Raw genomic sequence first — 22,308 nt, 5'->3', positions numbered from 1 at the left:
AAGAGTGAGGAGTTGTGGCGCTGAGTTTTTCTGAGTCACCCTGTCTGCATGAGGCCTCACTTAGCAGCAGCCCACAGTGCTACTGAGGAAGGCAGAAGCTGTGTTTGCTGTTGGCAGCCCCCAGCAGCTGGCAGGGCTCACACTCGGCTGCTCCAGGGAACTCAGACCTTCATCAGTGCAGCAGCACCAGCACAGTGCTACTGATGGGCTGCTGCTGGAGCATCACCACTGCCACTTCCCTTCCTGTCTGCAGTGCCCAGTAAGGAGCCACGTGTTTCGCTTCTCAAACTTCTTAAAAGACTAAAACTCCCAAAGTCCAACAAAGACTGGGGGTTAGATACCCACCATAGCATTTGATTCCTGTGGCTGCTCTGCAGCACGTACAGCACTCAGTCACGCCAGCAAAGTAATGCAGATTTTAATGCAGCTACATTCCTTTAATTACACAAAGTCATCATCTCATTAGGAGATGATTCTTCTGTCATTCTGTTCCATTAGCTGATCTCCTGGCAGCTGACCAAAGTCTACAATGTGAAGAACAGTTCTTTGTGGTTTTTTACATCTTTCTGAGCAATTCCACTAGCACAGTTCTCTAACAAGAGAGAAGAGCACACGTCCTGATAGCTATTTTCCCACAGCACCTACCCAGCTGTAAGAGAGGAACTCAGACAAAGATTAGAAGAGCAGCTGGTTTTGGAAGTTTAAATATTTAATTCCACTGAACATTGTATATAATGACCATGTGGCAACCAGGTAATGTCTCCCTGCTCTTTGCCCTAACCAGCAATTTCCTTTTGTGAGCAGTTCTCCCCACAATGCTTTACAGCACAGAGAGCTCTTCCTCCAACACAGGAGAAAGGCTGAATCACAGGTATGCAGCAACTGATAGGAGATTTAAAAGACATTTGGAACTTAAAACCTTGAGTCTAAAGTCAAGCATGATGAGAGAGCTTTAGTCCAAGGTGTTTGTGAATATTCTTATTCTTCAAATGGAAAACAAACACTAAAAATTCCTGCAAACAATACAAACATTAAATTAGCTGCAAATCTACCCATTATTCTTTTCAAATCGGTTCTTTAAAAAGTCTAAACTGGCACAGTATAAAAGAAAACACATGATTTTTTTTACCTTGCAGTCCATTCTAAGAATATGCTGTGCAATAATCTTTGGGTTATTGTTGGTGAAGAGCTCCTTAACTCTTCTTAACATGGATGTTTCCAATGGCTTGTTTTCAGGAGGAAGTAGTTTGGATTCAAAATCATTCGGTTTAAAACTAGACTCTGTCTCAAAAACAGGTACAGAAAAGATGCTGTCTTCTTCAGCCATCTGAGCTGGAGCTTCTAAAGGATCTGCAGGGTTCATTGCAGGATCATCATCAAGGATCAAATAGCTTGTTTCAGAGTTCCTGAATGTTGCCCTCTCCTTTTGTGCCAGATGTTCCACATAGCTGTTTTTCTGACACAAGGGTTGTTTTGCTGCTGTGGGATGTCTGGCAGGGTTTAGTTCACAGTAGTGTCCTTCAGAGCTGTGGGAAGCTGAAGGAGAATCCGGGAGCTTCATCAGGGGGGCTTTGCTGGGTTTAGGGGGAGGCTTTGGACAGAGCTGACTGTCTGATCCTCTAAGAGCTTCCCCTAGCTGTGACTCTGAGATGACTTTCTGAACAATTGTGGGGCTTAGAGATGGTTCACTGCCTGTTCTAAATGCAGGTGAGCTTGGACAGGAGTTTGCATCTGCTTCAGGTAATCGAGATGGATGTCTTGAACCTGCAGGGGGAAACAGTGTTTTAGAAGGCCAAAATACATACAATTCCTGGTGCCTGTGCCAGGGTCCATCTCCTAATGCTATTTCCTAAGGATAATATTGACAGATCATGTCAATTATTTGCTGGTAAAATTGTGTATTTTGAGGAATGACCTAGCCAGCAAATTCCATTCACTTGCTGATCCTCCCAAAATCCCAAATACATGGAACAGCTGCACCATAGTATTATTCTGTGGTAATGCTGACAATACTTCCAGTCCCTGCTGCATACATAGGCTATCCTGTCAGAGCGGGATGGCCTCCATGGCTTGGGATAGGAGGTTTCTTTGTAACCTTATCTATGCTATAAAAACAGCAACTTCCAGCTGTATCACATACAAGATGAGTAATTTCTGAGAATGACAAGTTTGAGATGAAAGCAAAACTTCCCAAAGTCAAGCCTGAACCTGAACTAAGGTATGGAAGGAATGAACTTCAGAAATGCTAATCTTTTTTGTGAAACAGAGCTAGTTTGAAGAGCTGGATCCATGTACTTCTGTGTATTTATGCCTCATCCTGTACCCTTGGCATCCGATACGGGGTTGAGTCCTGTGTCAGACATCCCCAATCTGCAATTCTCAGAGCATTTGCTGGTATCTAAGCAAAGTGGCCAATTGCACTGTGTGGGTGTTACTGCTTGATTACAGATAGAAAACAAAAACTCCAAATCACAGGCTGTCACCACCCTTAAGCAATATGATAACAGGACCTACTCAAAGGATCCTATGACAAAATGCACAGCAAAACTCTTCAGGCTGTTTTAGTACCAAAATAAAAGTATCTGCAGCTACAGACTGGAATAATCAATTCAAATAGAGGGACAGAAGCCTACCTTATAAATGTCTGTCCATCCCACTGTTAAAACACAGGAGCACACTCTTTCTATCAAAATACAGTCTCACTGTACAAATACTTAATGTTCTCTTTATCATGAGAAATCTTCCTACAATAGGCATGAAGAATTTTAACAGTACCATATTCAAAACAAGCAGCCCTGGAAGTCAATACTCGTTTGTCCACATGGGAAGAGATGCATTATTGCAAGCTTCTATACACAAGAGTGTTAGTATGGAAACAACTGCTTAAACCTTTGAAGAATCTGAGAAATGAAATGCCCCAAGTGTTATCACACCCTGGATCCCTTGCTTAGGATGGCAGTGGCCACAGAACCAAACAGCAGCAAAAGGAACAAAAAGCAAAAGGGATGGAGGGTAGAGAGATTGAGTGAGACGGAAGAACAGAACTGAGTACAAAAGCCATGGAAGTGTTTGTCTCCTAGTGAGGAACATTACCTCATCTGCATAGTTTACCCTGAGAAAAAGTGGTTACCAGGATTTCCATGAAACACCACTTCTACTTAAAAATGTTTTGTCAGAAAGACATGAGTGAAACAAGCCAGTTCTTGTCAAGCAGAAGTGAGGAAAGGTAATACCATTTAAAAAGGTATTAATGTCAACCACAGCTGTCATTTCTTTGGTGTGGAAGCCTGCTGAGTTGGGTGCTAAGGTTCTCAACTACTGGGTGCATAGTAAATAAAAATCCTGTTCCAGAGGTTGAAGAGAAGCAGTGTGTTAACACAGCTTACAGTGGCCATTAATATAATGTATTTAGAGTACTCAGAACATTCAGCAGTCTCACTTTGGGCTGAAGGGTAACAGACCACCTGGACACACACCAATTCTAAGTATGAAACTTCTAATTACAAAACATACCTATTAGCAGATAGCTCTCTGACTGGTGAGCCTTTAAAGGGAATCTTTTCTCCAGAACGTGATCCAAACTAGCTGGCTGGCTACCACTTTTTTCTTTGTTTCTAGGGTAAAAAAAAAATGTAAACAAAAACATATCAATATATGCAGCACTTAAAATATATATCTAACTGCCAGAATATATCATAACCAGTGCAAGGATCATTAGCTTTCCACTTGGACAGCTTATGATAATAAAAGGTACTTCATTTATTTGTAAACTGCTGTTGTAGTGGCAGTGAAATGGGCTATACTATGTGTCACCCTGCAGCATTTATGAAGGTATTTCCTTTCTAATGGAACATTTGATTCAGACACTGAAATTAGGATCCATTATCCCACACTTGGAGTTTTTATTTCAGGAGTCAACTATAGAAAAACAGACTGCTCTGGAGCAGCAGCAAGATGTTATTTTAATCCTTTGTCTTACATGGTCAGGATTTGCCAAGTCACTGCAGTGCTGTTGTGCTTCCAGAGTCTACATTTGTTCTCACTTTGTGGATTTGTTGATCCTTTGCTAACAATCAGCCAACCCTCATCCCCAGTATTCCATCTGAAGTCAGAGTGAAAACTCACATCACCTCCACCAGGAGCTGATGCACTTACTGCATTTCCTTCCACAAGGACAGCAAAATTAAGGTACCTCAGAAGATTTCCTCTGGGTATGCTCTGCTCCGGGGACTGCATGCTGGATGTACCAAGACTCAGCCTTTTTGCACTTTCTGTTTTTCCTCCAGGGGTGCTTGGCTCTTTTTCCTGGACTGGAGTTACACCATATTTTTCTTCTAGACACCTGAGAGGCACAGTCCTGTTGATAGGCTGAAAAATAATTGCTCCACTCTGCTTTGATATTGGTGTGCGGCTCCCAACATAGTATCTGACTAAGCCAGGGAGAGTGTCAAAACTTTCCAGTTCAAACTGATACTGAACACGACAGTAGGCTTCATTGAGTCTTAGAACTGTTTTGTTGATTTTAAAATGCTGAGGGGTATTTTTCCACTGACAGGTAAGAACAAAGTTCCCAGGACTGGAGAGAGAATCCCTAATCAGAAAATCTCCATCTCTCTGAACTAGGCCTTCTGCCACCTTTGAGGAAAAAGAATTACATAAAAAATTACTTCCAGAATCAGAAAACAATACATTACGACAAAATATTCTTAAACACAGGAATTAATTTGGCTACTCTGCAAGAATACATAAAGTCACAAATACAAAGCAAAGCATGAAGTGTGGTAGAAGAATTATGTCTCCAATTCTTAGTTAAAAGCTCATCCCACAACAGAGATCTGAAAGGGCTTCTTGGAGGGAGCCAGCAGACAGAAGCTGACCCACTTTTGCATGTGTATTTCTTTTAGTTTGGTAATAGAAAATAAGGCATGAAGGGAAAGAAGTGACCCAGGATTTTAAGTTTAAAGCATCTGAATATAGTCACACTGAAATGTAGAAGCCATTAATACAAGATCCTGGATTCTGCCTTTTCATTGTTACCTTATGTGACAGAAGCTTTCATTTTTTTTTATTCTTTGTGAACACTGCATGTAAATGCTACTGACTAGGAAGAGTCAGAGACACCTTGTTTTTCTGAGTTATTCCTCTCATGAGTTAAAAAGGACGCCAAGAGCCAAGTGCCAGGGTGGCAGCTGAGCCGGCCCTGCCCCGGGGCTGAGGGAGGCCCGCAGGGGGAGCTCCAGCGGCTCCGGAAGCTCCGACCCAACCTCAGCCTTACCGCGTCTGTAACTGCGTTTGTAAGGATCAAAATGTAAGTGATTGAATTGATTTTGCTGCAGCTCTTTCTTCCTCTCCCCCAAGTTCCAAGCGCAAGAAAGAAAATAAACATTTTAACTTTCATTAAGAATACTGGAACAAATTAATGTCAGTGTTCTCTAAACAATATGTGCTCATAGTATTCTTACACAAAGCTAAAATTCCATTTCCAGATTTATGCAGTGCACAAAAATCCTGAAATGTATCTATTTCCCACCAGGGTCTGCCCTGAATCCTTCCTCTGCCTCATTTTATGCCAAGCTGTGATAAATACCATAGCTTTCATACAAATAGGCTTTATGTTCCTACTAAATGAGTTCAGAGACGTGTAGAGCACATCAGTGAGATTCTGCTAGTCTGCAGAAGCTCAGAGCACACTTGGCAGAGCAAAGAGCACCTACCTGCCGGGGAATGCGTCCGTGGTACCAGGCATGGCTGCGCAAGTCCTCACTGCTCAGCTGCAGCTCTTCCTCCAGCTCCTTCTTCAGCTTTTCCGGGCTGTTGTCCATAACCTGCCTCTCCCTAGAAAACTGCAATAAAAGATTAAAAGCTTCAACTGTGCCAAGTTTAGTGATTAACATTTTACCTGGGTTATGACTTCCATCATATGACCTGCACTGGAATGCAGGTGCTGCTTTCAGCAGGCTGGCTTGGCTCTCCAGGCTGTGTTTGCAAAGCCCGGCATTGTGTGAGATAACGTGTGATTGTTCTACACCGCGTGGAACGGAGCACGGTGTTCTGCCTGTGCACCAAACTCATAGTGACACACCTACAAAGTCACTTCTCTTACTTCCTCTTTCCAATAAGAACCCTAACTATATCCAAAAATATGGAGCTGGACCCAAATGCCTGCTCCACTATTCTTCCTCCTGTTCAAACTTCCATTTTAAATTCAGATTCTTTCCCAGCAGCCCCCTTTGAACCCATCCAGTTAAGAACATTCCAAATGCATCAAGACAGGCTAAGCTGGACACATTTAGTTGTTCAATATTTCTGTTGCCAAAGAACCAATTTGCCAAAGTAAAATCTCAATCTTAAAGGGCTTAGTCCTAATAGTCATTAAATCTGCACATCCAAGATTTTCCCTTCCTAAAGGACAAAACCTCCTGTTGCCCCTTAGCACAACAGGCATGAGATTTGCTTGGAGATATCTCCATCACCACTTACAACTACACTATGCAATTTTCTGGAAAATTTCTATCTTAATTTCTTTTTGGAGCACAGCTTTCATGCTGGCCCACTCTGGCTGGCTAATCCTTATGGATACAGTGTTGCTAACAGTCAGGTGCAAGATCTTCTTTGGAGTAGCCACATTCTCTTTCATAAGCACTCAGAAGAGGGAAGTACTTTGAACTTCCTTTCATTCTCCAAGGGCTGGGACTCCAGCCCATCTTTGTTGTGCTGAAAAGTTTCAAAAGCCTGAGAACATGTTCAACACTGATCAAAGAATCAGAGTATACCCTCTCTTCAGAGAAAGACCATTAAAATAAAAAAGAGAGGGCTAAGAGGAGAGAGAGGGGCCCTCCAGCAAAATGTAGCATTTTGCTCCTGTGCATTATGGATTTTTTTCTTAGGTCTGGATATGAGCCAAAGCTCATGGGTTCCTTTAACTGACACACTGATTCAAATGAGGAACACATGCATTATTTAAAAAAGAGCTGGGAAGGCTTGGCCACCAATTCCTGTTCTTTCCACGAATTTCTTCTTCGCAGTGAATACTCACAGCACCTAACTGTGGGAGCAGGTGGCACACATTTAACACTTCTTTCAACGACCTTCCCTGCAATTTGAGGCAGACTGAATTACAACAGATTACCAGACAGCAGATTTTTAGTGGAATAATGCCAGAGGAGGCATCATGCTGCCAAGATAATTTAAACATGCTGGGAGCCCAGAGAAATTCTGAGATAAACTGTCCTCTTCTCTCCACTTTTCTCAGAAAAACCTAAGGCTTCTCTTAAGCAAATACTAGTAGCTAACATAGAAAGGCAGAAGATAAAAACAAGCTGGTAAAGAATCACTTTTCACTTTAGCTTCCCTTCTGTGCACCAGAATAGGGTGTTATTTGTCCATACAAATCTGGTTCAAAATGGACAAGCACTTTCATCAAGGAGCAAATTCTTTGTGCTTTTGTACATTAAGGTTTTGCATCAACTCCCTCTATGCTTTATGAGAAGACTGTGCAGAAAGAAACCATGCCACTAGAGAAAGAAGACCTTGACTGAAAGGGCTCATTCATAAACCCATGTACAACAGGAAGAGGTGAAGTTACTGGATGTACAAGGAGCCACAGAAGAGGCTTGGTGAGGACTGAAGTCCAAAAGCACATTCAAGTGTCAAAACATAGTCAGGGAAGGGCCAAAAAAGCCCCCTCCACTCCAATCCCTTGTGACCTATCAGACCAGGAGAGGTGAAGGACCTCTGGCACACAACTATCACTTGTATTTCCCAACTCAAATGGCTGGGAACCCACTTAAAGCTGAATGGCAATGATTCTAAAATTAACAGTCCTTTCACTACCACATCTTAGAGTACGATAGCAAGTTTTGTAGCATCTACACAAGCTGTAGGTAGAGAGAAGAGCACACAAACTGAGCTGAGGCTTTTCTAAAGCACCCTTTCCCCTGACTGCACAAAGAAATGTCTGGGGAACTTTTAAAATACCCCCTTCAGGGTAAACAAAAACATCCAGCTGCAACTTAGTACTATCTCCTTGTTTTATTTCTTTGCCTAAGAGACTCTGTTGGCTCCTACTCAATGATAGAAAGAAAGCTGAATTTACATCTACAACTAGATAGTGAAGTGGATGGTAAAAAGAAATTTAAAAATAATCTAGGGAAAAACGAAAGACTTCCATGTATTTTGCAACAAAACATGGTGGAAACAACACAGGGAAGCTTTCAGTTTAAATACTTTGAGATCTTTAATAGTAACAACCCTGTCAGATATCCCTGGAATAAAAAAGCAAATCAAGTCAGCAGCCACTGTTTTCAAATACAGATGCTTTTCCTGGCCTACAAAGAACTCCCTGTAAGTGTGTGCTTTCCAGAACTGTTTGTTCACATTTTAGTTGCATTGTTTCCAGTCCTGGTGCTATTTTAAGATATTTCTGCCATGCTGAGCTTTTGTGAACAGACCTGTTTTGTGAACAGGTCCTTAAAATAAAAATACATAACTACCTAGTAATACAATATTATCACCCTCTGGCAAAAGCCCTCAAGCCTACTTACATACACTGTGGAAAACCTAGAGGGCCAAGACGTTAGAAGGAGGGAAAAAATTTCAGTCAACAGTTATAAACTAAGAAACTCTTTGGCAGTTTATTATATTTCACAAAGGATTTCTCCATCAGGGCCATTAATCTAATAGCAAACTGTGCTTGGGATGTAACAAGCTATCCTTAATGTTACATATTATTTTACTTTTTTTCCCCCAGGCAAATGTTAATCTAGCATACCAAAACCTGGAAAATATCAAAGTTTAAGGAAATAAAACATCAAACTGTGATCTCATTTAGGGTAAATTTGAAGGGGATTTTACCTACCTACCACAATATGCTGTGCCTCTGAAATTTGTCAATGTATTTTAATGGGAATTTCTCACAATAATCTGCTGCTTATGCATCCAAGGGGTTCCTTTCATGCGAGTGTTTAACAATCTTCAAAGGCAATGTGCTATACCAAGCTCCTGTGTCAACCATCCTAATGGAATTTTTCACATTAGATTGTGCTGAATAATCTACTGTATGAGGCTGGTAGTAAACAAAGAGAAGTCCCAAAGTAATTTCTGTATTGATATTAATTAATTCCTCTCTAAGGTGATGATGTGTTTGGTTTATTTATTTATTATTTATGTGTTTAAGGTTTTTTTGTTTGGTTGTGGATTTTTTTTCTTTTTCTTCTTTTTTTTTTTTTTTTTCCTAAACCAATTTGAATTATGAGGGAAAGGCTTTTAATTTTAGACACTGTTTGGAAGTGGTCCAAAATCTGTCCTGCTAGAGCCCCTCATTCAGCTGAGATGAAGCCAAAATTCACATCATCTCTCTCTGTATCCCTCTGGCAAAGCATTATTTACGCAAAGCACAGCCAAGGTCTGTTACGGGTACAAGACTAGAGGGGGCCACATTCCCATCCAGTCTCAATTACTTCCTGGTGCTTTACACAGCTCTGCCAGGTGACAGTTAAATGAGGCCAACAGGCAGCCTTGGAACCACCTGATTTCCTGTTGCCTTAAAGGAAAAAAGGTTTCAGGAAAAAAAGAAAATAAAATGGTTATTAGGGGTAAATGAGAACGTCTTTGTGAAAACTGAAGTGTGGTCTGAGGAAGAAAGTCAAGTCCTTACCTTAGCCAAAATTTTAGTACTTTGTTTAAATTTTTAATAAATGTACTGAATTCATCTAAACCAAAACATATTTAAGATTTCTCATCAATCCACCTTTTCTCCAGCACTGGAGGGCTGCTATGTTTGCTTAAGTACACCATGAATGCTGAACTGTGACTTTCTGACTGGGTCAAATCACTAGGTCCTACAGAGCTTCCAAACAAATGAGGAGATGGGAGAAACTTTGTGATAAATGAAAAACTTAAATTTTGTGAGATTTACATATCTTTTAGCCAAGTGGATAATTTAACAGAAAGATCAATTGACAGAAAATATGAAGGGGACGCTGGGGCAAGAACAGGAAACACCAGGATGGAAGACAAACATATGAAACAAGAAAGAAGTGAGAGAACACACAGACCATGGACACCAAGAACATCTGGAAAAGTAAAAAAGAATGGAATTTCTCTAATTCCAAGCCACTAGAGAGCCGTGAACTTGTTTATACAGAAAAGGAACATTTTATTGTCAAAGTTCCAATTCCGGATCAATATATAATTCACTGGCTGCAGAGATCCTTTCAGTCTTTAATCCTGTGCCCTTGTGATCCTAACCAGACTGCCTATCTGTCACTATGAATACAAGCATTTAAAAATATTCAATTACATGAATCTATAATGAGTAAATGTGTCATTTCACTTATAACTAACTAAATGGCCACCAAACACAACACACTTGCACAGAGCATTTACATGTAGAACCAAATGCTCCAATACTGCTCAAAAACATTCTTGTCAGTCTTATTTCCTCCTGCACAGAAAAGCAGCATCATTGGCCAAGGCCTCACAAAACAAAAACAGACAGTGATTTCTGAATAGCTTTTGTTTGAGAAAGAACTAACAGGAAAAAGACAATTTCTAAACACAGGAATCCATTTTCTGATTGGAAATTGAACCATAGATCCTAGAACATTCTTCACAGAGGCAGCTTTCTATAACCTTCCAGAGGGCACAGAGTTCACACAGGACTGCAGCAAGTGCTGTGTTAAGTAGGAGGAGGTACAGAATGGGTGATTTACTCAGAGATGAATGAATACAGGAGAACAGCAATTTTGAAGCCACCAGGTTTCCGCAGGCTTCTTTAGGTAACTGGTGACAGCTTCTGAGGTTACCAATGAAAAGATAACAAATTATCATGAAAACTTCTCCCCAGGACTGCAATGGCTCTTTACAAACCAAATAAACTCCATCATGTGCATGTTCTCGCTCTGCTGCTATGAACAACAGAAGTTGCCTGAGTTCGCAGGAAGGCAGCCAATTTTTTCTGGTTTTGGCTGTTCTAGAGTTAATTTCTTCTCAGTAGCTGGTACAGTGCAGTGTTTTGGATTCAGTATGAGAACAATGTTGATAACACACTGATGTTTTGATTGTTGCTAAGTCATGTTTATCCTAAGTTAAGGACTTTCTTTGTGTCTCATGCTGTGCCAGTGAGGAGGTGCACAAAAAGCTGGGAGGGAGCACAGACATGACAGGTGACCTGAACTGGCCAAAGGGACATTGCACACCACAGAACATCATGCCCAGTATATAAAACGGGGAATTACCTGGAAGCAGGGCTGATAGGAGTTCAGGGAGAGGGGTCTGACATCAGTCAGCGGGTGGTAAACAACTGCATTGTGCATCACTTGGGTTTTCTTCCTCTTTCATTATTATTTACTATTATTATTATATTTTACTTCATTTCAATTAATAAGCTATTCTTTAGTCAACCTAGAAGGTTTAGTTTTGATTCTCCTCTCCGTTCTGCTGGGGTGGGGTGGGTGAGTGGCTGTGTGGTGCTCAGCTGCCAGCTGGGCTCAAACCATGACAACTAATAAGCAAGATACTTATTTAGAATGAGGGAACTAAAAAAAGACCTTTAGAACAAAGATCAGTTTAATGTTAAGTGAAGGTAATGGGAAAACTTAATTCTAGTGGATTCAACAACCATTTTCCAGTACACCATTACACTTACAACAAATCCTCACATTTCTTTGTAACCATATTCAGAGGTAGGAGAGCTTAATTTTTGGAACACAGACCCTGAGAAATACTGAGTTGAGTGTTATTCAAATCATGATCCTCCACCCAGTGACCCTAGAGACTTGCATTTCCAAATGTAAATTATATTAGCAATTATATAAGGTTTTTTGTTGTTGTTTTAATCTGAGACATACCTAAATAATAGGTAGTATCAAGAAATTAAATACATAAATGCCTACTGAAGAATATTCCCATTCCCATCAAACAGAAGTCACTAGCAGAGCACCAGTGGGCCCTATGCTATCTACATATTTATGATAGAAGATAATCAAACTTTTACTGCAGTGTAACTATAAAATGGCATATAAAATGGTAACTATACCATGGCAAATTGAAAAGAATTTTATATTATAAGACTCATCAAAACTCCAACTCTGCAACAAGACAATGGGAAATCAAAGCTCGGGGAGCTACAAAATTTCACATAATTTTGAACAGTCAGTCTTTTCACATCTGCCCCTCTCCAACAATAACAAATCTAACACTGAAAGGCAGACTGATAATGCTGACTGGTGATTCCATGTAACTCACGTGTTATCAAACCCAACTGCCTCCACACACATGCTGAAACTGGATATATGAAGCCTGAGGATGCCAGTGAACAGATTTAGATCACTGCACACTGAAGAAATATTAATTAAGATCTACTATCTATAAAAAGTGTTTGCAATTCACCCAAGATAAGAGATGGCACTAGAGTAAGGAGCTGCTTATAAAAGGCTTCTTACTCATGTCACATTCACAGCATTAGTGCATTACTCACTGATGTGCTACATCAGCCTGCTGCGAGTTCTAACACTTGGCAGTCCTGAGAACTGGAGTGGCTTTCCCTTTTTGTGCAGCTTCAGCTGAGGGTGAATCATAGCAGAGAATTAAGAATGAAAATACTTGAACTTCAAGGCCCTTCCCCCTCTGATCATGACAACCATACTGACTAGTACTAAAAAAAAAAACCCCTGTCTTGTGGCAAAGTTGATTTCATTAATTTAGACCTCCACATTTTTTAAGTCACCATTTATCACTGATTTAGTCTTAATTTACTACTCCTCTTCCAAAAAACACAAATTTAAACAAAAATATTTTGGCTTGGAAGTGGCACAAGTCACAATTTAGTATTTTCTCTTCACTTTCTTCTTTTTTAACCACAAACAGGAGCCCCCTTGTCTTGAAGTTTCTCTATTTCTCTCAATGTAAAAGCTGACCTTGACAGTAAATGGCTGTAACAAACCAAATGGGATCATTAAAGGTACTGGCACATCATGACTCAATAATGAGTTGATCAAAGTTCAGATGTTATGCACTGATCATTATATTTTCTATTAATGCATGGGAAAATAACCCAAATATCTGCTTTTGAGACCTCAGTTTCACACACTAAAATGAGTGCTCAAGTGCTGTACTGCTTCCTGTGCTTAGGTGGGACACAACAAGGCATCTCTGACATTGGCCACATGCTGCTTTCAATTAAATTGGATAACATAAAAAATTTAGCTCAATGCAGAAAAATGTCTGAATCTCTCAGGGGTAGTTGAGAACTTCAGCATGTTTATTAATGGATCAATTTGGTATTTCATTCCACTTGTAATTACTATTAAAACCAAGTATTAACTTCATCTAATTACACAAATTGATTTTGCTTGATTTTTAAAAAAGTCAATAGCAATAATAATAATATAAAAAAAATTTAAAACTGATGACTTTATTTCATACCATCTTATTGTTCATAGCATCCTACGCCCTCTAGCATTTCACAGAATCCATACCATGGGCCCCAAGGTTCAGACCTTACTTGTTTTGACCACCTGCTGTTTCTATACCTACAGCCACTTTCTCTTCAGCAAATGCACCCCAGTTCCCTACCATCCAAACTTCTTCAAATAGCAGTTCATCAAATTTAACTATTGCTAAATCTGCATACTGGAACACATGCATTCAAATCTATTTTAAATGCTGCAAATCTCTTTAAATAGAACATTATTTTTGAAAGATCCCAACTGTAATTTGTTTCTACATAAAAGGTTTTATTTTTCATCCTCCATACAGCAAACACTATTAATGTTTCAGTTTCTCTAGAGACTATATGGATTAGACTAAATGGAAAGTTGCCATGGCAACAGCACCGTTATTTTAGGTATTAGAAATCCATGCCAAGTTAAATAAAGGGCATCTGCATGGCCAAGAACAAGTTTTCTAACTGCTGTGACAGCCAACAATAAACCTCAATGTCATTTAAAAAGTTCTAGAACTGGAGAATTAAGCCTTAAAACAAGAATGAAAAACAACTACAGCACAATAAAGCATCTTTAGTACTCTATTGTGATACTAATTTCTGACATCTGCCCCAGTCAGAAGAAGTCAATCTGACCAGAATAATTTTTTCAGAGTGCCCAAAAGGTCAAGACCCACACCCCACTTTCAGAAATGGACAGGCTAAATCACTGAAGGTAAGAGAAGGGGACAGCTGATCCCAACTTTTAAGTGCTTCCATCAAAATTTGAAAGCCAGGGTGAGAAGACAGCAACCTTCACATCCTTCCTCACTGCAAGTGCTCCACGGTGTTAAAGAATAATTCACATGTGAATCTTAAATAAAAACATTTAAAAGTGTTACTCACAGATCATCAAAAGTAGTTAGGTGGCCCACATGACAACAGCTCCCAAGTCACTTAGACACTTCTGTTACTGTGATTTAAAATTATAATAAAGGCTTTTCCTCTACTTACAGGGCATATGGAACATTTTTGCTTAAAGTAAATTATGTCCCTGCCCATGGCAGGAGGATTGGACTAGATGACCTCCAAAGACTCATTCCAACCCAAACCTTCTTACGAGCACATGACTTTGCGTATCTTGCAATTTAAAAATATCTAAAATATAAGGACAAATCTAAAATTATCTGAAGCATTTAAGAAACACCTGCAATCCTGAGTACAATTGCCTGTGTTTTTCTTATATAGTTGAAAAAAGTTAGGGAACCAAATGATCTGATTAGTTAAACTCTGAAAACTTGAAAATTTGCTAAAATCCTACTCAGCAAGTTCCTTACAGGGCATTTTCCCTTACTCCCTAAACACAAAGACAGCCAGCTTCAGACTCACAAAACTGCAAGTTGTTCAAGCTTCTCTCTGAGACAACAGTGAATTGTAAAGGTGTTCTTTAAAAGAGAAACACTCTGTACCCAACCACGGTATAAAAACAAACACTTGTAAACAAAAACTGAAAGGTTACTGACTAGCACTGCAGTTGAAAAAGATCACCTACCTTGACTCTGATAATAGACTTACGATGATAAAAGCAACAAAGTGCTGCAATCAGCATTTGAAAAACATTATAATCCTTTGGCATTTTCAGTTCTGCTGCCTGTGGTTCCTCCAGACTGAAGATGAACAGTCACTACTAGCAGTGCTCTGAGGCTCAGCTCTTCAGTGTCACCACTGCCTATCCCCCTCCTCACGAATCAGTCTGGGACACTTCCCACTGCTGAAGCTGATCCCATCAATTCAGGGACTGCTGGCTTCCAGCATGCCATCCAGAGAGTGCCAGAATCCTCATGTGATCTGTTCCACTCACCAGTGAAATCCTACTCCTCCAGCTTGGCACCCCTGCCTCAGAGATGCGTTTAAGGCATCAGCACAAGCCAAACTTCCCTTCTTGATGAGTTACGGTACCTGACTGTCTCCCAGCACTGAGAAAGGCTTAATCAGTTGCTCCAGCTCAATCAAGCAACATCTCTGCCTGCATCATCATTTATATACATGTAAAAGAAAAAAAAGAGGAAAAGCAGTTGATTACTGTTTGACAACTGTAAGAACTGAGCTTTGGTAACCAAGGAAAATGGTAAGTCTGTTTATTTTTAATTAGGAAGCTTCTGGCAGAGAGTCCTTGAAAAACATAGCAAGAAACCAACCCTGTAAACATTGTCAGTGTCATTGTCAGGTAACCAAGGTACCTTCAGTATTTAAAACTCTCAGTGGACAGCTTTATTTTGGTGATAGTCCCATGGCATTGTGCAAACTGCTTGAGAAAGAACAAACTGAATTCACAAACACGTCTGACTTGGCAAAGTAAAAGTAAGCACCACAACAAAATAAAATGCAGCAGTTTATTTATGCCTGTGGTTCCATTCTCCTGGACAGCACAGTCCATAGCTTATTGACCAGTCAGCATACTGCTCATCAGCAAAGAATCTGCCTGACATACCTCAGGGCTCTCTCAAGAACCAGGGCAAAAAAGAGGCAAACAACTTGGGTAATTACAACTGTAAGAGACAAGACATCACCTCCATAGCAGCCTAATTAACAGATCTGGTGAAAGGAAACCAAATGGACTGGACTGAGAGAGAGAGCCTGTAACACTTAAGAATGAGAAACTTTGCAGAGATAAATCAATTATTACTGGGGTGGTACCAAAAATTATGGAAGTCACAGATATTCTAGATCTTGGATTAGGAATAAATTAATCCCAAGGAGTGGTTAAAATGAATAGTTACTTGTCTTTTTCACCAGCAACAAGTATATGACATAATTAGGAGGACACAAATAATTATTGATAGCCTCAGGTATTACTTGCAAGGTACCTCTCACCTAATAACAGAGTACTTCCTTCCCACACTGACTGAACAATGGGAAGTGCCCTCAGCCCATCCAGCAATAGGAACTGGTGCACAAACCAAGCAGCAGCACTGAGAAAAGACATAAAATGTGCACTGCCTTTCAAGGAAAATGGGATGGAGTGCCTACCTGAAAAGAAGAGGAAAGCTCAAAGTTGACAACAAGGAAATAGAAGAGGGATGTGTGAAGTTCTCTCTGATCACGGAAGGTTTGCAGGCACCTACCACCAGGTGAAGCACCAAGCCCAGAATGCTCAGAAAGGTAGCCAGACTACTTGGCCATGTGTAGGAGATGTTATGCTAGAGACTCTTCTGAGAAAAGGGAAACAAGGTAGGAGTGAAAGAACAGAACATTAAATGGACTGCAAAGTAATAAAGCTGGCAAGAAAAAAGACTGGCCAGAAAAGAAGCTGAAAATACTGACTTTGAAGATGAAATCCTGCTGAAGAGTACTTTATGACCAACTCAAACAATGAATGAGTAGATAATATAACAGGAATGTGAAAGTACCCTCTTTTTCTTTTTGCACTGTGCTACAGCGTATTTTAATTTACTTTGAGGTATTTTTCCCCTTCGAGGAACTCCACAGGATTGCTTTAGCAAGTAGCCAGAGAAGAAAAGATTAAAAGATACCATGCAAAACTTCAAACAAAAAAGCCTCAACTGTGATGCCTGTTTCTTTACTGAAATTTTCTGGTACTGTGGCAGGACATCTCATAAAGGACTGTATTTTTAAAGAATATTAATCAAATGTTCTCATAGTAACAACCAAATCCAATTTTAAAACTGGAAGGGCAGGAGGGAGGGATGATAAAAAGGGAAATGAAATTCAAGACTGCATGAGTCAAGGTGTTTTTGCTTTACAATGCTGGCAAGACAGTATTAATATCACACACTAAGGTTTCACTTGCAAGACCAAGAACAGAAATTATCAAGACAAGCAGTGCAAACAGTAGGTGACGAGAAGGGCTATGAGGATGACTTAGCTATTTTGGCAGCAGAAACAGCTGACTTAACAGTGCAAATAAGGTGGATCACTTCTGCTCTGAAAAGAGTAAGAAGTTCCAAAAAGGAATCCTCTAATGGGGTTGGGAAAAAAAGGACAGGAATACTATGACCTATCAATGTGTAAACCTACACTGAAATTTGAACAAAGGTTCTCATCCATCATCAAAAATAAAAGCTCCCAGTTTTTCAGAAAAAGGAGGATTGGAGTGGCAGGTCTAATAGAAATTGTAACTGCCAGTTCCTTATTTCCTGTCTGCAATGAAATAAAGAATCAAAAATTATGTATGTTGAGAGAATGCCAGAAATAATGAACCTTAAAAGTGAATGCTGTACAATTTCATACAGCAGCTGCTGATGCTTTTTATCAACAGTGTGACTGATAGGAAAAAGTAAATAGTAAATTTTAAATGGTTTAAAAACTAAACGAAAGGGATTTTTCTTTTTATTAAGGTTAGTATGACTTCTGCCTAGATAGCTCAGTGAATGGATGACAACCTTTGCAAGACACTGTGATACAGCAGTATGAAAATTAATATTACAGGAGGGAATCTCAAAGAGTATGTGAGAAATCTCTGGGTGACAGTATGGTATGTCCTGCCTGATGGCTATCATGACTGAGGACAGCCTTCAGGCTGCTCCAGTCATGCTTCATACATAGCTAAGGATTTACATTTTTAAATATTGACTCAGAGAAACAAAGGATGGCTTAGTCATATATTCACTGCCCAGGCCTTAAATTTTTTGCTGGTACTTTGGGTTCTAGGTCTCTGCACATGAGAAACAAACCTGTTTATTGTACCTTAGAAACATCAAATACAATCCTTTTGCTAAGTCATCTATTGATGTATTTTAAATGCTCTCCAGCACCAAAAGGTCAACAATCAGCTTTATTTCTTAGCTTTCAAAGATTCTTCCTAGACTCTTAAATTATCTGATAATCCCTTCATCTGTTTCTGTGGATGGCTGGCTAGATTCTTTTTCATAACTTTGATAACGAAGCTTAATAAGAAAGGATTTTTAAGTTCATAAAAATCATGGCCAGTTCAAGGACACTTGAATATATATTCTGTGTTGAACTCCTAATAGCCCATTAGGAACAGAAATTGAGGAGTCTCTGCTAACCCCATCTGTTATTACAAAGCCTCTGAAGTTATTTAGGATAGTTTCATGGTCTAGTTTAAATTACCCAGCGTTCCTTTGACACACCTAAACTGTGTCCAGCTTGCTCACAGCACATTGCATATGCAGGAGTTTGAGGTGTTCACACAGGATAGTGTGAACCTGCTCATGGGGAATCTTCTTAGGCTGCCTTAATCCTACTGGACAAACAAGGAAAAAAACCAAAGTGGATTCAAGATTCTAAGTGGCTCAAGTAAAGCAACCACACTGCTTGAGAATATAAATGCTAGAAAACTCACAAGCAGTCTGAAGTTACCAAAACAATCTCCAGAGCTACAAGAGGTTATTTTGAACTAAATATCAGTCATGGTCATGAGAGTGCTTAGAATTCACATACAGAATGATGATGATTTGTGATTTCATATTAGGGAAAGAGAAATAATTTCAGACTAAATTAGGTGAGGGAATTGCTGGTTAGCCACTTTGCTTTGCAATGCTCTATTCATTTAAGCATTCAAATCAGCCTAACAATATTCAGTGAAACACATGTAATGCTTTACATTTGACTGCACTAAATAGAAGTAAACAATGCAGGCAGGAAGCCAGCTGTAAATGAATGAAGCACTGTACAAGGGTCAAGAGCACAAATCTGATTAGATCCAGCCCAGAGCCAGCCCTGAGCACTGCTGCTGAACGAGTGACGTCCCACGGACACGTCCCTATTACACACGCAGGGCATGACCTATGGTCTGAGTGCCTATGGCTACAAAATGGCAGCTCTGGGCTTGTAAGAAAGTACAACAGGAATAAAATTTGAAAGAAAAAAACAAAAGAAAATAAAGTAACTTAAATCCTCAGTTGAAACATTTTTCAATTAATACGTAAGAGTTCTTTCCATAACTAGTTGTTTGTTCTTTTTAATGTAAGAAAAAGTCAGGAAACGAGCAGCAACTGATAAATAATTTGTCCATGCAAGCATCTCCACAATGCCCACTCCCAGCTGGTTTTAGCAGTAAGTTCTGCAGATATGGCATGTTGCCTCTAACAAAGCTCTGGGGGCAGATGCCTCCATATACAGGTAGTGCCCAACTTTACAGCTGAACACTTATTAAAGGGGATGACAACACTGTCAGAAGGTTTTATCTGTTCCTAATTCAAATGTCTACAGGCACACAAAGTCCCGTCTCCCCGCTCATGTCCTACCATTCCTGTCTCAATTCTTAACAGAACTGACTCTTCCATGTTCTCCGAGATAACCTCACTTCCTGCATGCTGCTGTTGGTGCAGCTTCTGATCATAAACCAACAGATAGAGCTGCAGCTGTAATTACCCTTGTTTGCATTGCAAGGTGTGGTGTGGGAGAGGTCAGCTTAATTTCTTCCTCCTTTCTATCGTGGTTCCGTGAGGCAGTCTCAGAAATAAGCTGCAGTTGTACAGGAATAGTGAGAAAACAGAATTTGCATCTATTTAGTTTACACTGCTGTTTGAATAAATCTCTTTGAAAATCTGCCTTGTATAAAAACCCAGGTCTGCAGGTACAAGAAATAAATGCCCAACCTGCTTATGAGCTTCCTACTAGGTCTTAATTTGCATTTTAAGACATCCAAATGCCTTTGAGATTTATATGTTTTAGTAATGAAAGATCAAATTTTTTCAAAGTAATCTGGCAGTAAGTCTGTCTTTCCTGCTAGGCACTTCCCTATGATGAATCCACCAGCAGGTTTAATTCAGCCTACCAAAAACTAGCATATGTATTCTGGAGCTCCACCTACTGTCTGCCAACCCACGTACAAACATGAAATAATTTTATAATGTCCCATCTATTATTCCTTCAATTTGTTCCTTGGACTGGGGAAAAAAATTATGAAAATACATGAATTTCCTTTTCTTTCAGAATTACTTCACAGTTTATGGCTAATACCTTCTTCTCTCTCCTGCTGACTTAGCTGTCATTAGTCTAACTAGCTTTGCTGGCCAGCATACCAGAGCTGTCTTGCATATAAAAATAAGGCATTAAGACAATTGTTAACTTCAGACTTCTTTATTTGAAAGTCTTCCCAGTCCTGTCAGAGTAAAGTGCTTGTTTGTGTGAAATTTAAACCAATTCTAAGTATAATGGAAAGATGAAAAAAAAGTGTTACTTCTCCAGGGTAAGCAGACACTTTAAAATATCAGCCAATTATCTAAAATTCCTGAATAGCCTAAAATACTTCCCTTTTATATAGAGGATGTAAATTTTGGATGTGCAGCACTCAGAAAGAAAAGTTACAAGTCACTTGGGCTCTGTCAGAGCTTGGCTTTTCAAAAATCATTCAATGTTTTACTAACAAAAGGATTTGAGGACATGGAGGTAAATGACCTCTAGGTATTCTAGACAAGCAACATAACATTATGCTCCATTATTTGTGTAGATGTTTATTTTCTATAACTATCCAACATACAAAAATGTCAGGCGAACCTGCTCCTTTGCCAGCACACAGCAGAAGATGACATCCCAACTGCAACCTCCCAATGCTCCTCCTGCTGCCCTCTCTGCAGGCTGAACTGTATCTCAGTGTGTCTCCAAAACCAGGCAGGACAGACACACACAATGGACCAGCCTTATTCTAATTATTATCTGTAAACACAGCTCTGAGAGATGAGGAGCTTTACCTCTTTAGATTTTATCAGTAAGAGATCTAGAATGCTTAATGAACAAAATTCATCATCATCTGCTTTCCACACATTATATTCTCACTCCCCCTTGTGGCTCATGAGCTTACAGACAGTGAAAAATCAACAGCAAGGTTTGCATGGAGTTAAATATAAACAGCTGATAGCTTTTGCTATTAGTCCATCTTCAAAAAGATGAAAGCTATAAACCAGCCCCCTTTTTCCTCCTATTTCTTTGGCAAATAAATGCACATCACCACATACCCACATTTGCTTTCAGTGACATGGACATTTTGACTTGGATATATTATCAAAAGGCCAGGGTGGATGGGGCCCTGAGAAATCTGGTCTAGTGAAAGGTGCCCCTGCACAAGGCAGGGGAGTGTAACTAGATATCTTCTGAGGTCCCTGCTAACCCAAACCATTCTGTGATAACTCAGCATGTGAGAGCCACTGGGATTAATACTGTGGAGAAAACAGGTAATTAGTTTAAAAACAAGTTTCACAAGATCACTAGAGATAAAATAAGACCAGTTTTTTGTACCCCAGGACTTCTATCCCGTGTTTCAGATTCAGACTTTTCCAGCTTATGTTTCTCATTTGTAAATAAGACCTGAGAGTAGTCACTGATCCTCTAACAAAGGTATTGAGAAGTTCAACTAAGTAGCTACTGCCACCAGTGTTACTATTGGTGCCAAGGAAATTAGAGCAAAGTAATTTTATAGTTTTCAACTCAAATATTAGTTCATGTAGTGGTTTTTGAGGACTCTAGACCAGAAATCACTTGAGAGTTAATGAGTAATACCAGAAGTAGAATACAGACATTAACTGGGTCAAATCCATGGTAAGATAACATGTAAGATTAACCATTAACATGCACAAAGATGCTTGCTGCTCTAAGAATTATCAGCATTTTATACTTACTAAAGCACCCTCAGCATTACAGAAGATGCTCCCATAAGCAAAATACTCTAAACTCCATTTTAGCATCACGAAAGGGGAACGTACTGCTAAAAGACTTCGTAATGAAGGCCAGAATAATTAGAAAGACACGATCCACTTGGCTCAATTAATATAAGGATTATCATTCACCAAAAAAAAAAAATTCCTTCTCACAGTACACTAACTTCCCTCCACTAACTCCTGAACCACAAAACCCCAAAACCTCAACCAACCAAGAGAACCCACAAATCCCACCAACCACAG

General features: G+C 39.7%; 1 protein-coding gene across 4 annotated transcripts in view; it reads right to left on the bottom strand.

The window, feature by feature from the left end:
* BCAR3 (BCAR3 adaptor protein, NSP family member) overlaps positions 1–22,308 on the bottom strand; it is a 60,985-nt gene that overhangs the window by 5,062 nt on the left and 33,615 nt on the right. For 3 of the 4 annotated variants that reach the window (XM_058030182.1, XM_058030184.1, XM_058030183.1), the window contains 4 exons: positions 5,715–5,843; positions 4,193–4,635; positions 3,514–3,614; positions 1,130–1,764 (listed from right to left, as the gene is read on the bottom strand). In XM_058030182.1, coding sequence (XP_057886165.1) covers positions 1,130–1,764; positions 3,514–3,614; positions 4,193–4,635; positions 5,715–5,843 — 1,308 coding nt within the window. Of the gene's footprint in view, positions 1–1,129; positions 1,765–3,513; positions 3,615–4,192; positions 4,636–5,714; positions 5,844–14,981; positions 15,060–22,308 lie in introns of those variants that run through there. The other variant, XM_058030185.1, reaches the window with a different exon arrangement.

The sequence above is a fragment of the Melospiza georgiana genome, chromosome 9, assembly GCF_028018845.1.
Source record: "Melospiza georgiana isolate bMelGeo1 chromosome 9, bMelGeo1.pri, whole genome shotgun sequence".
Taxonomy (NCBI): domain Eukaryota; kingdom Metazoa; phylum Chordata; class Aves; order Passeriformes; family Passerellidae; genus Melospiza; species Melospiza georgiana.
Note: the sequence above shows the minus strand (reverse complement) of the source record. Positions and strands in the feature narration are given on the sequence as shown.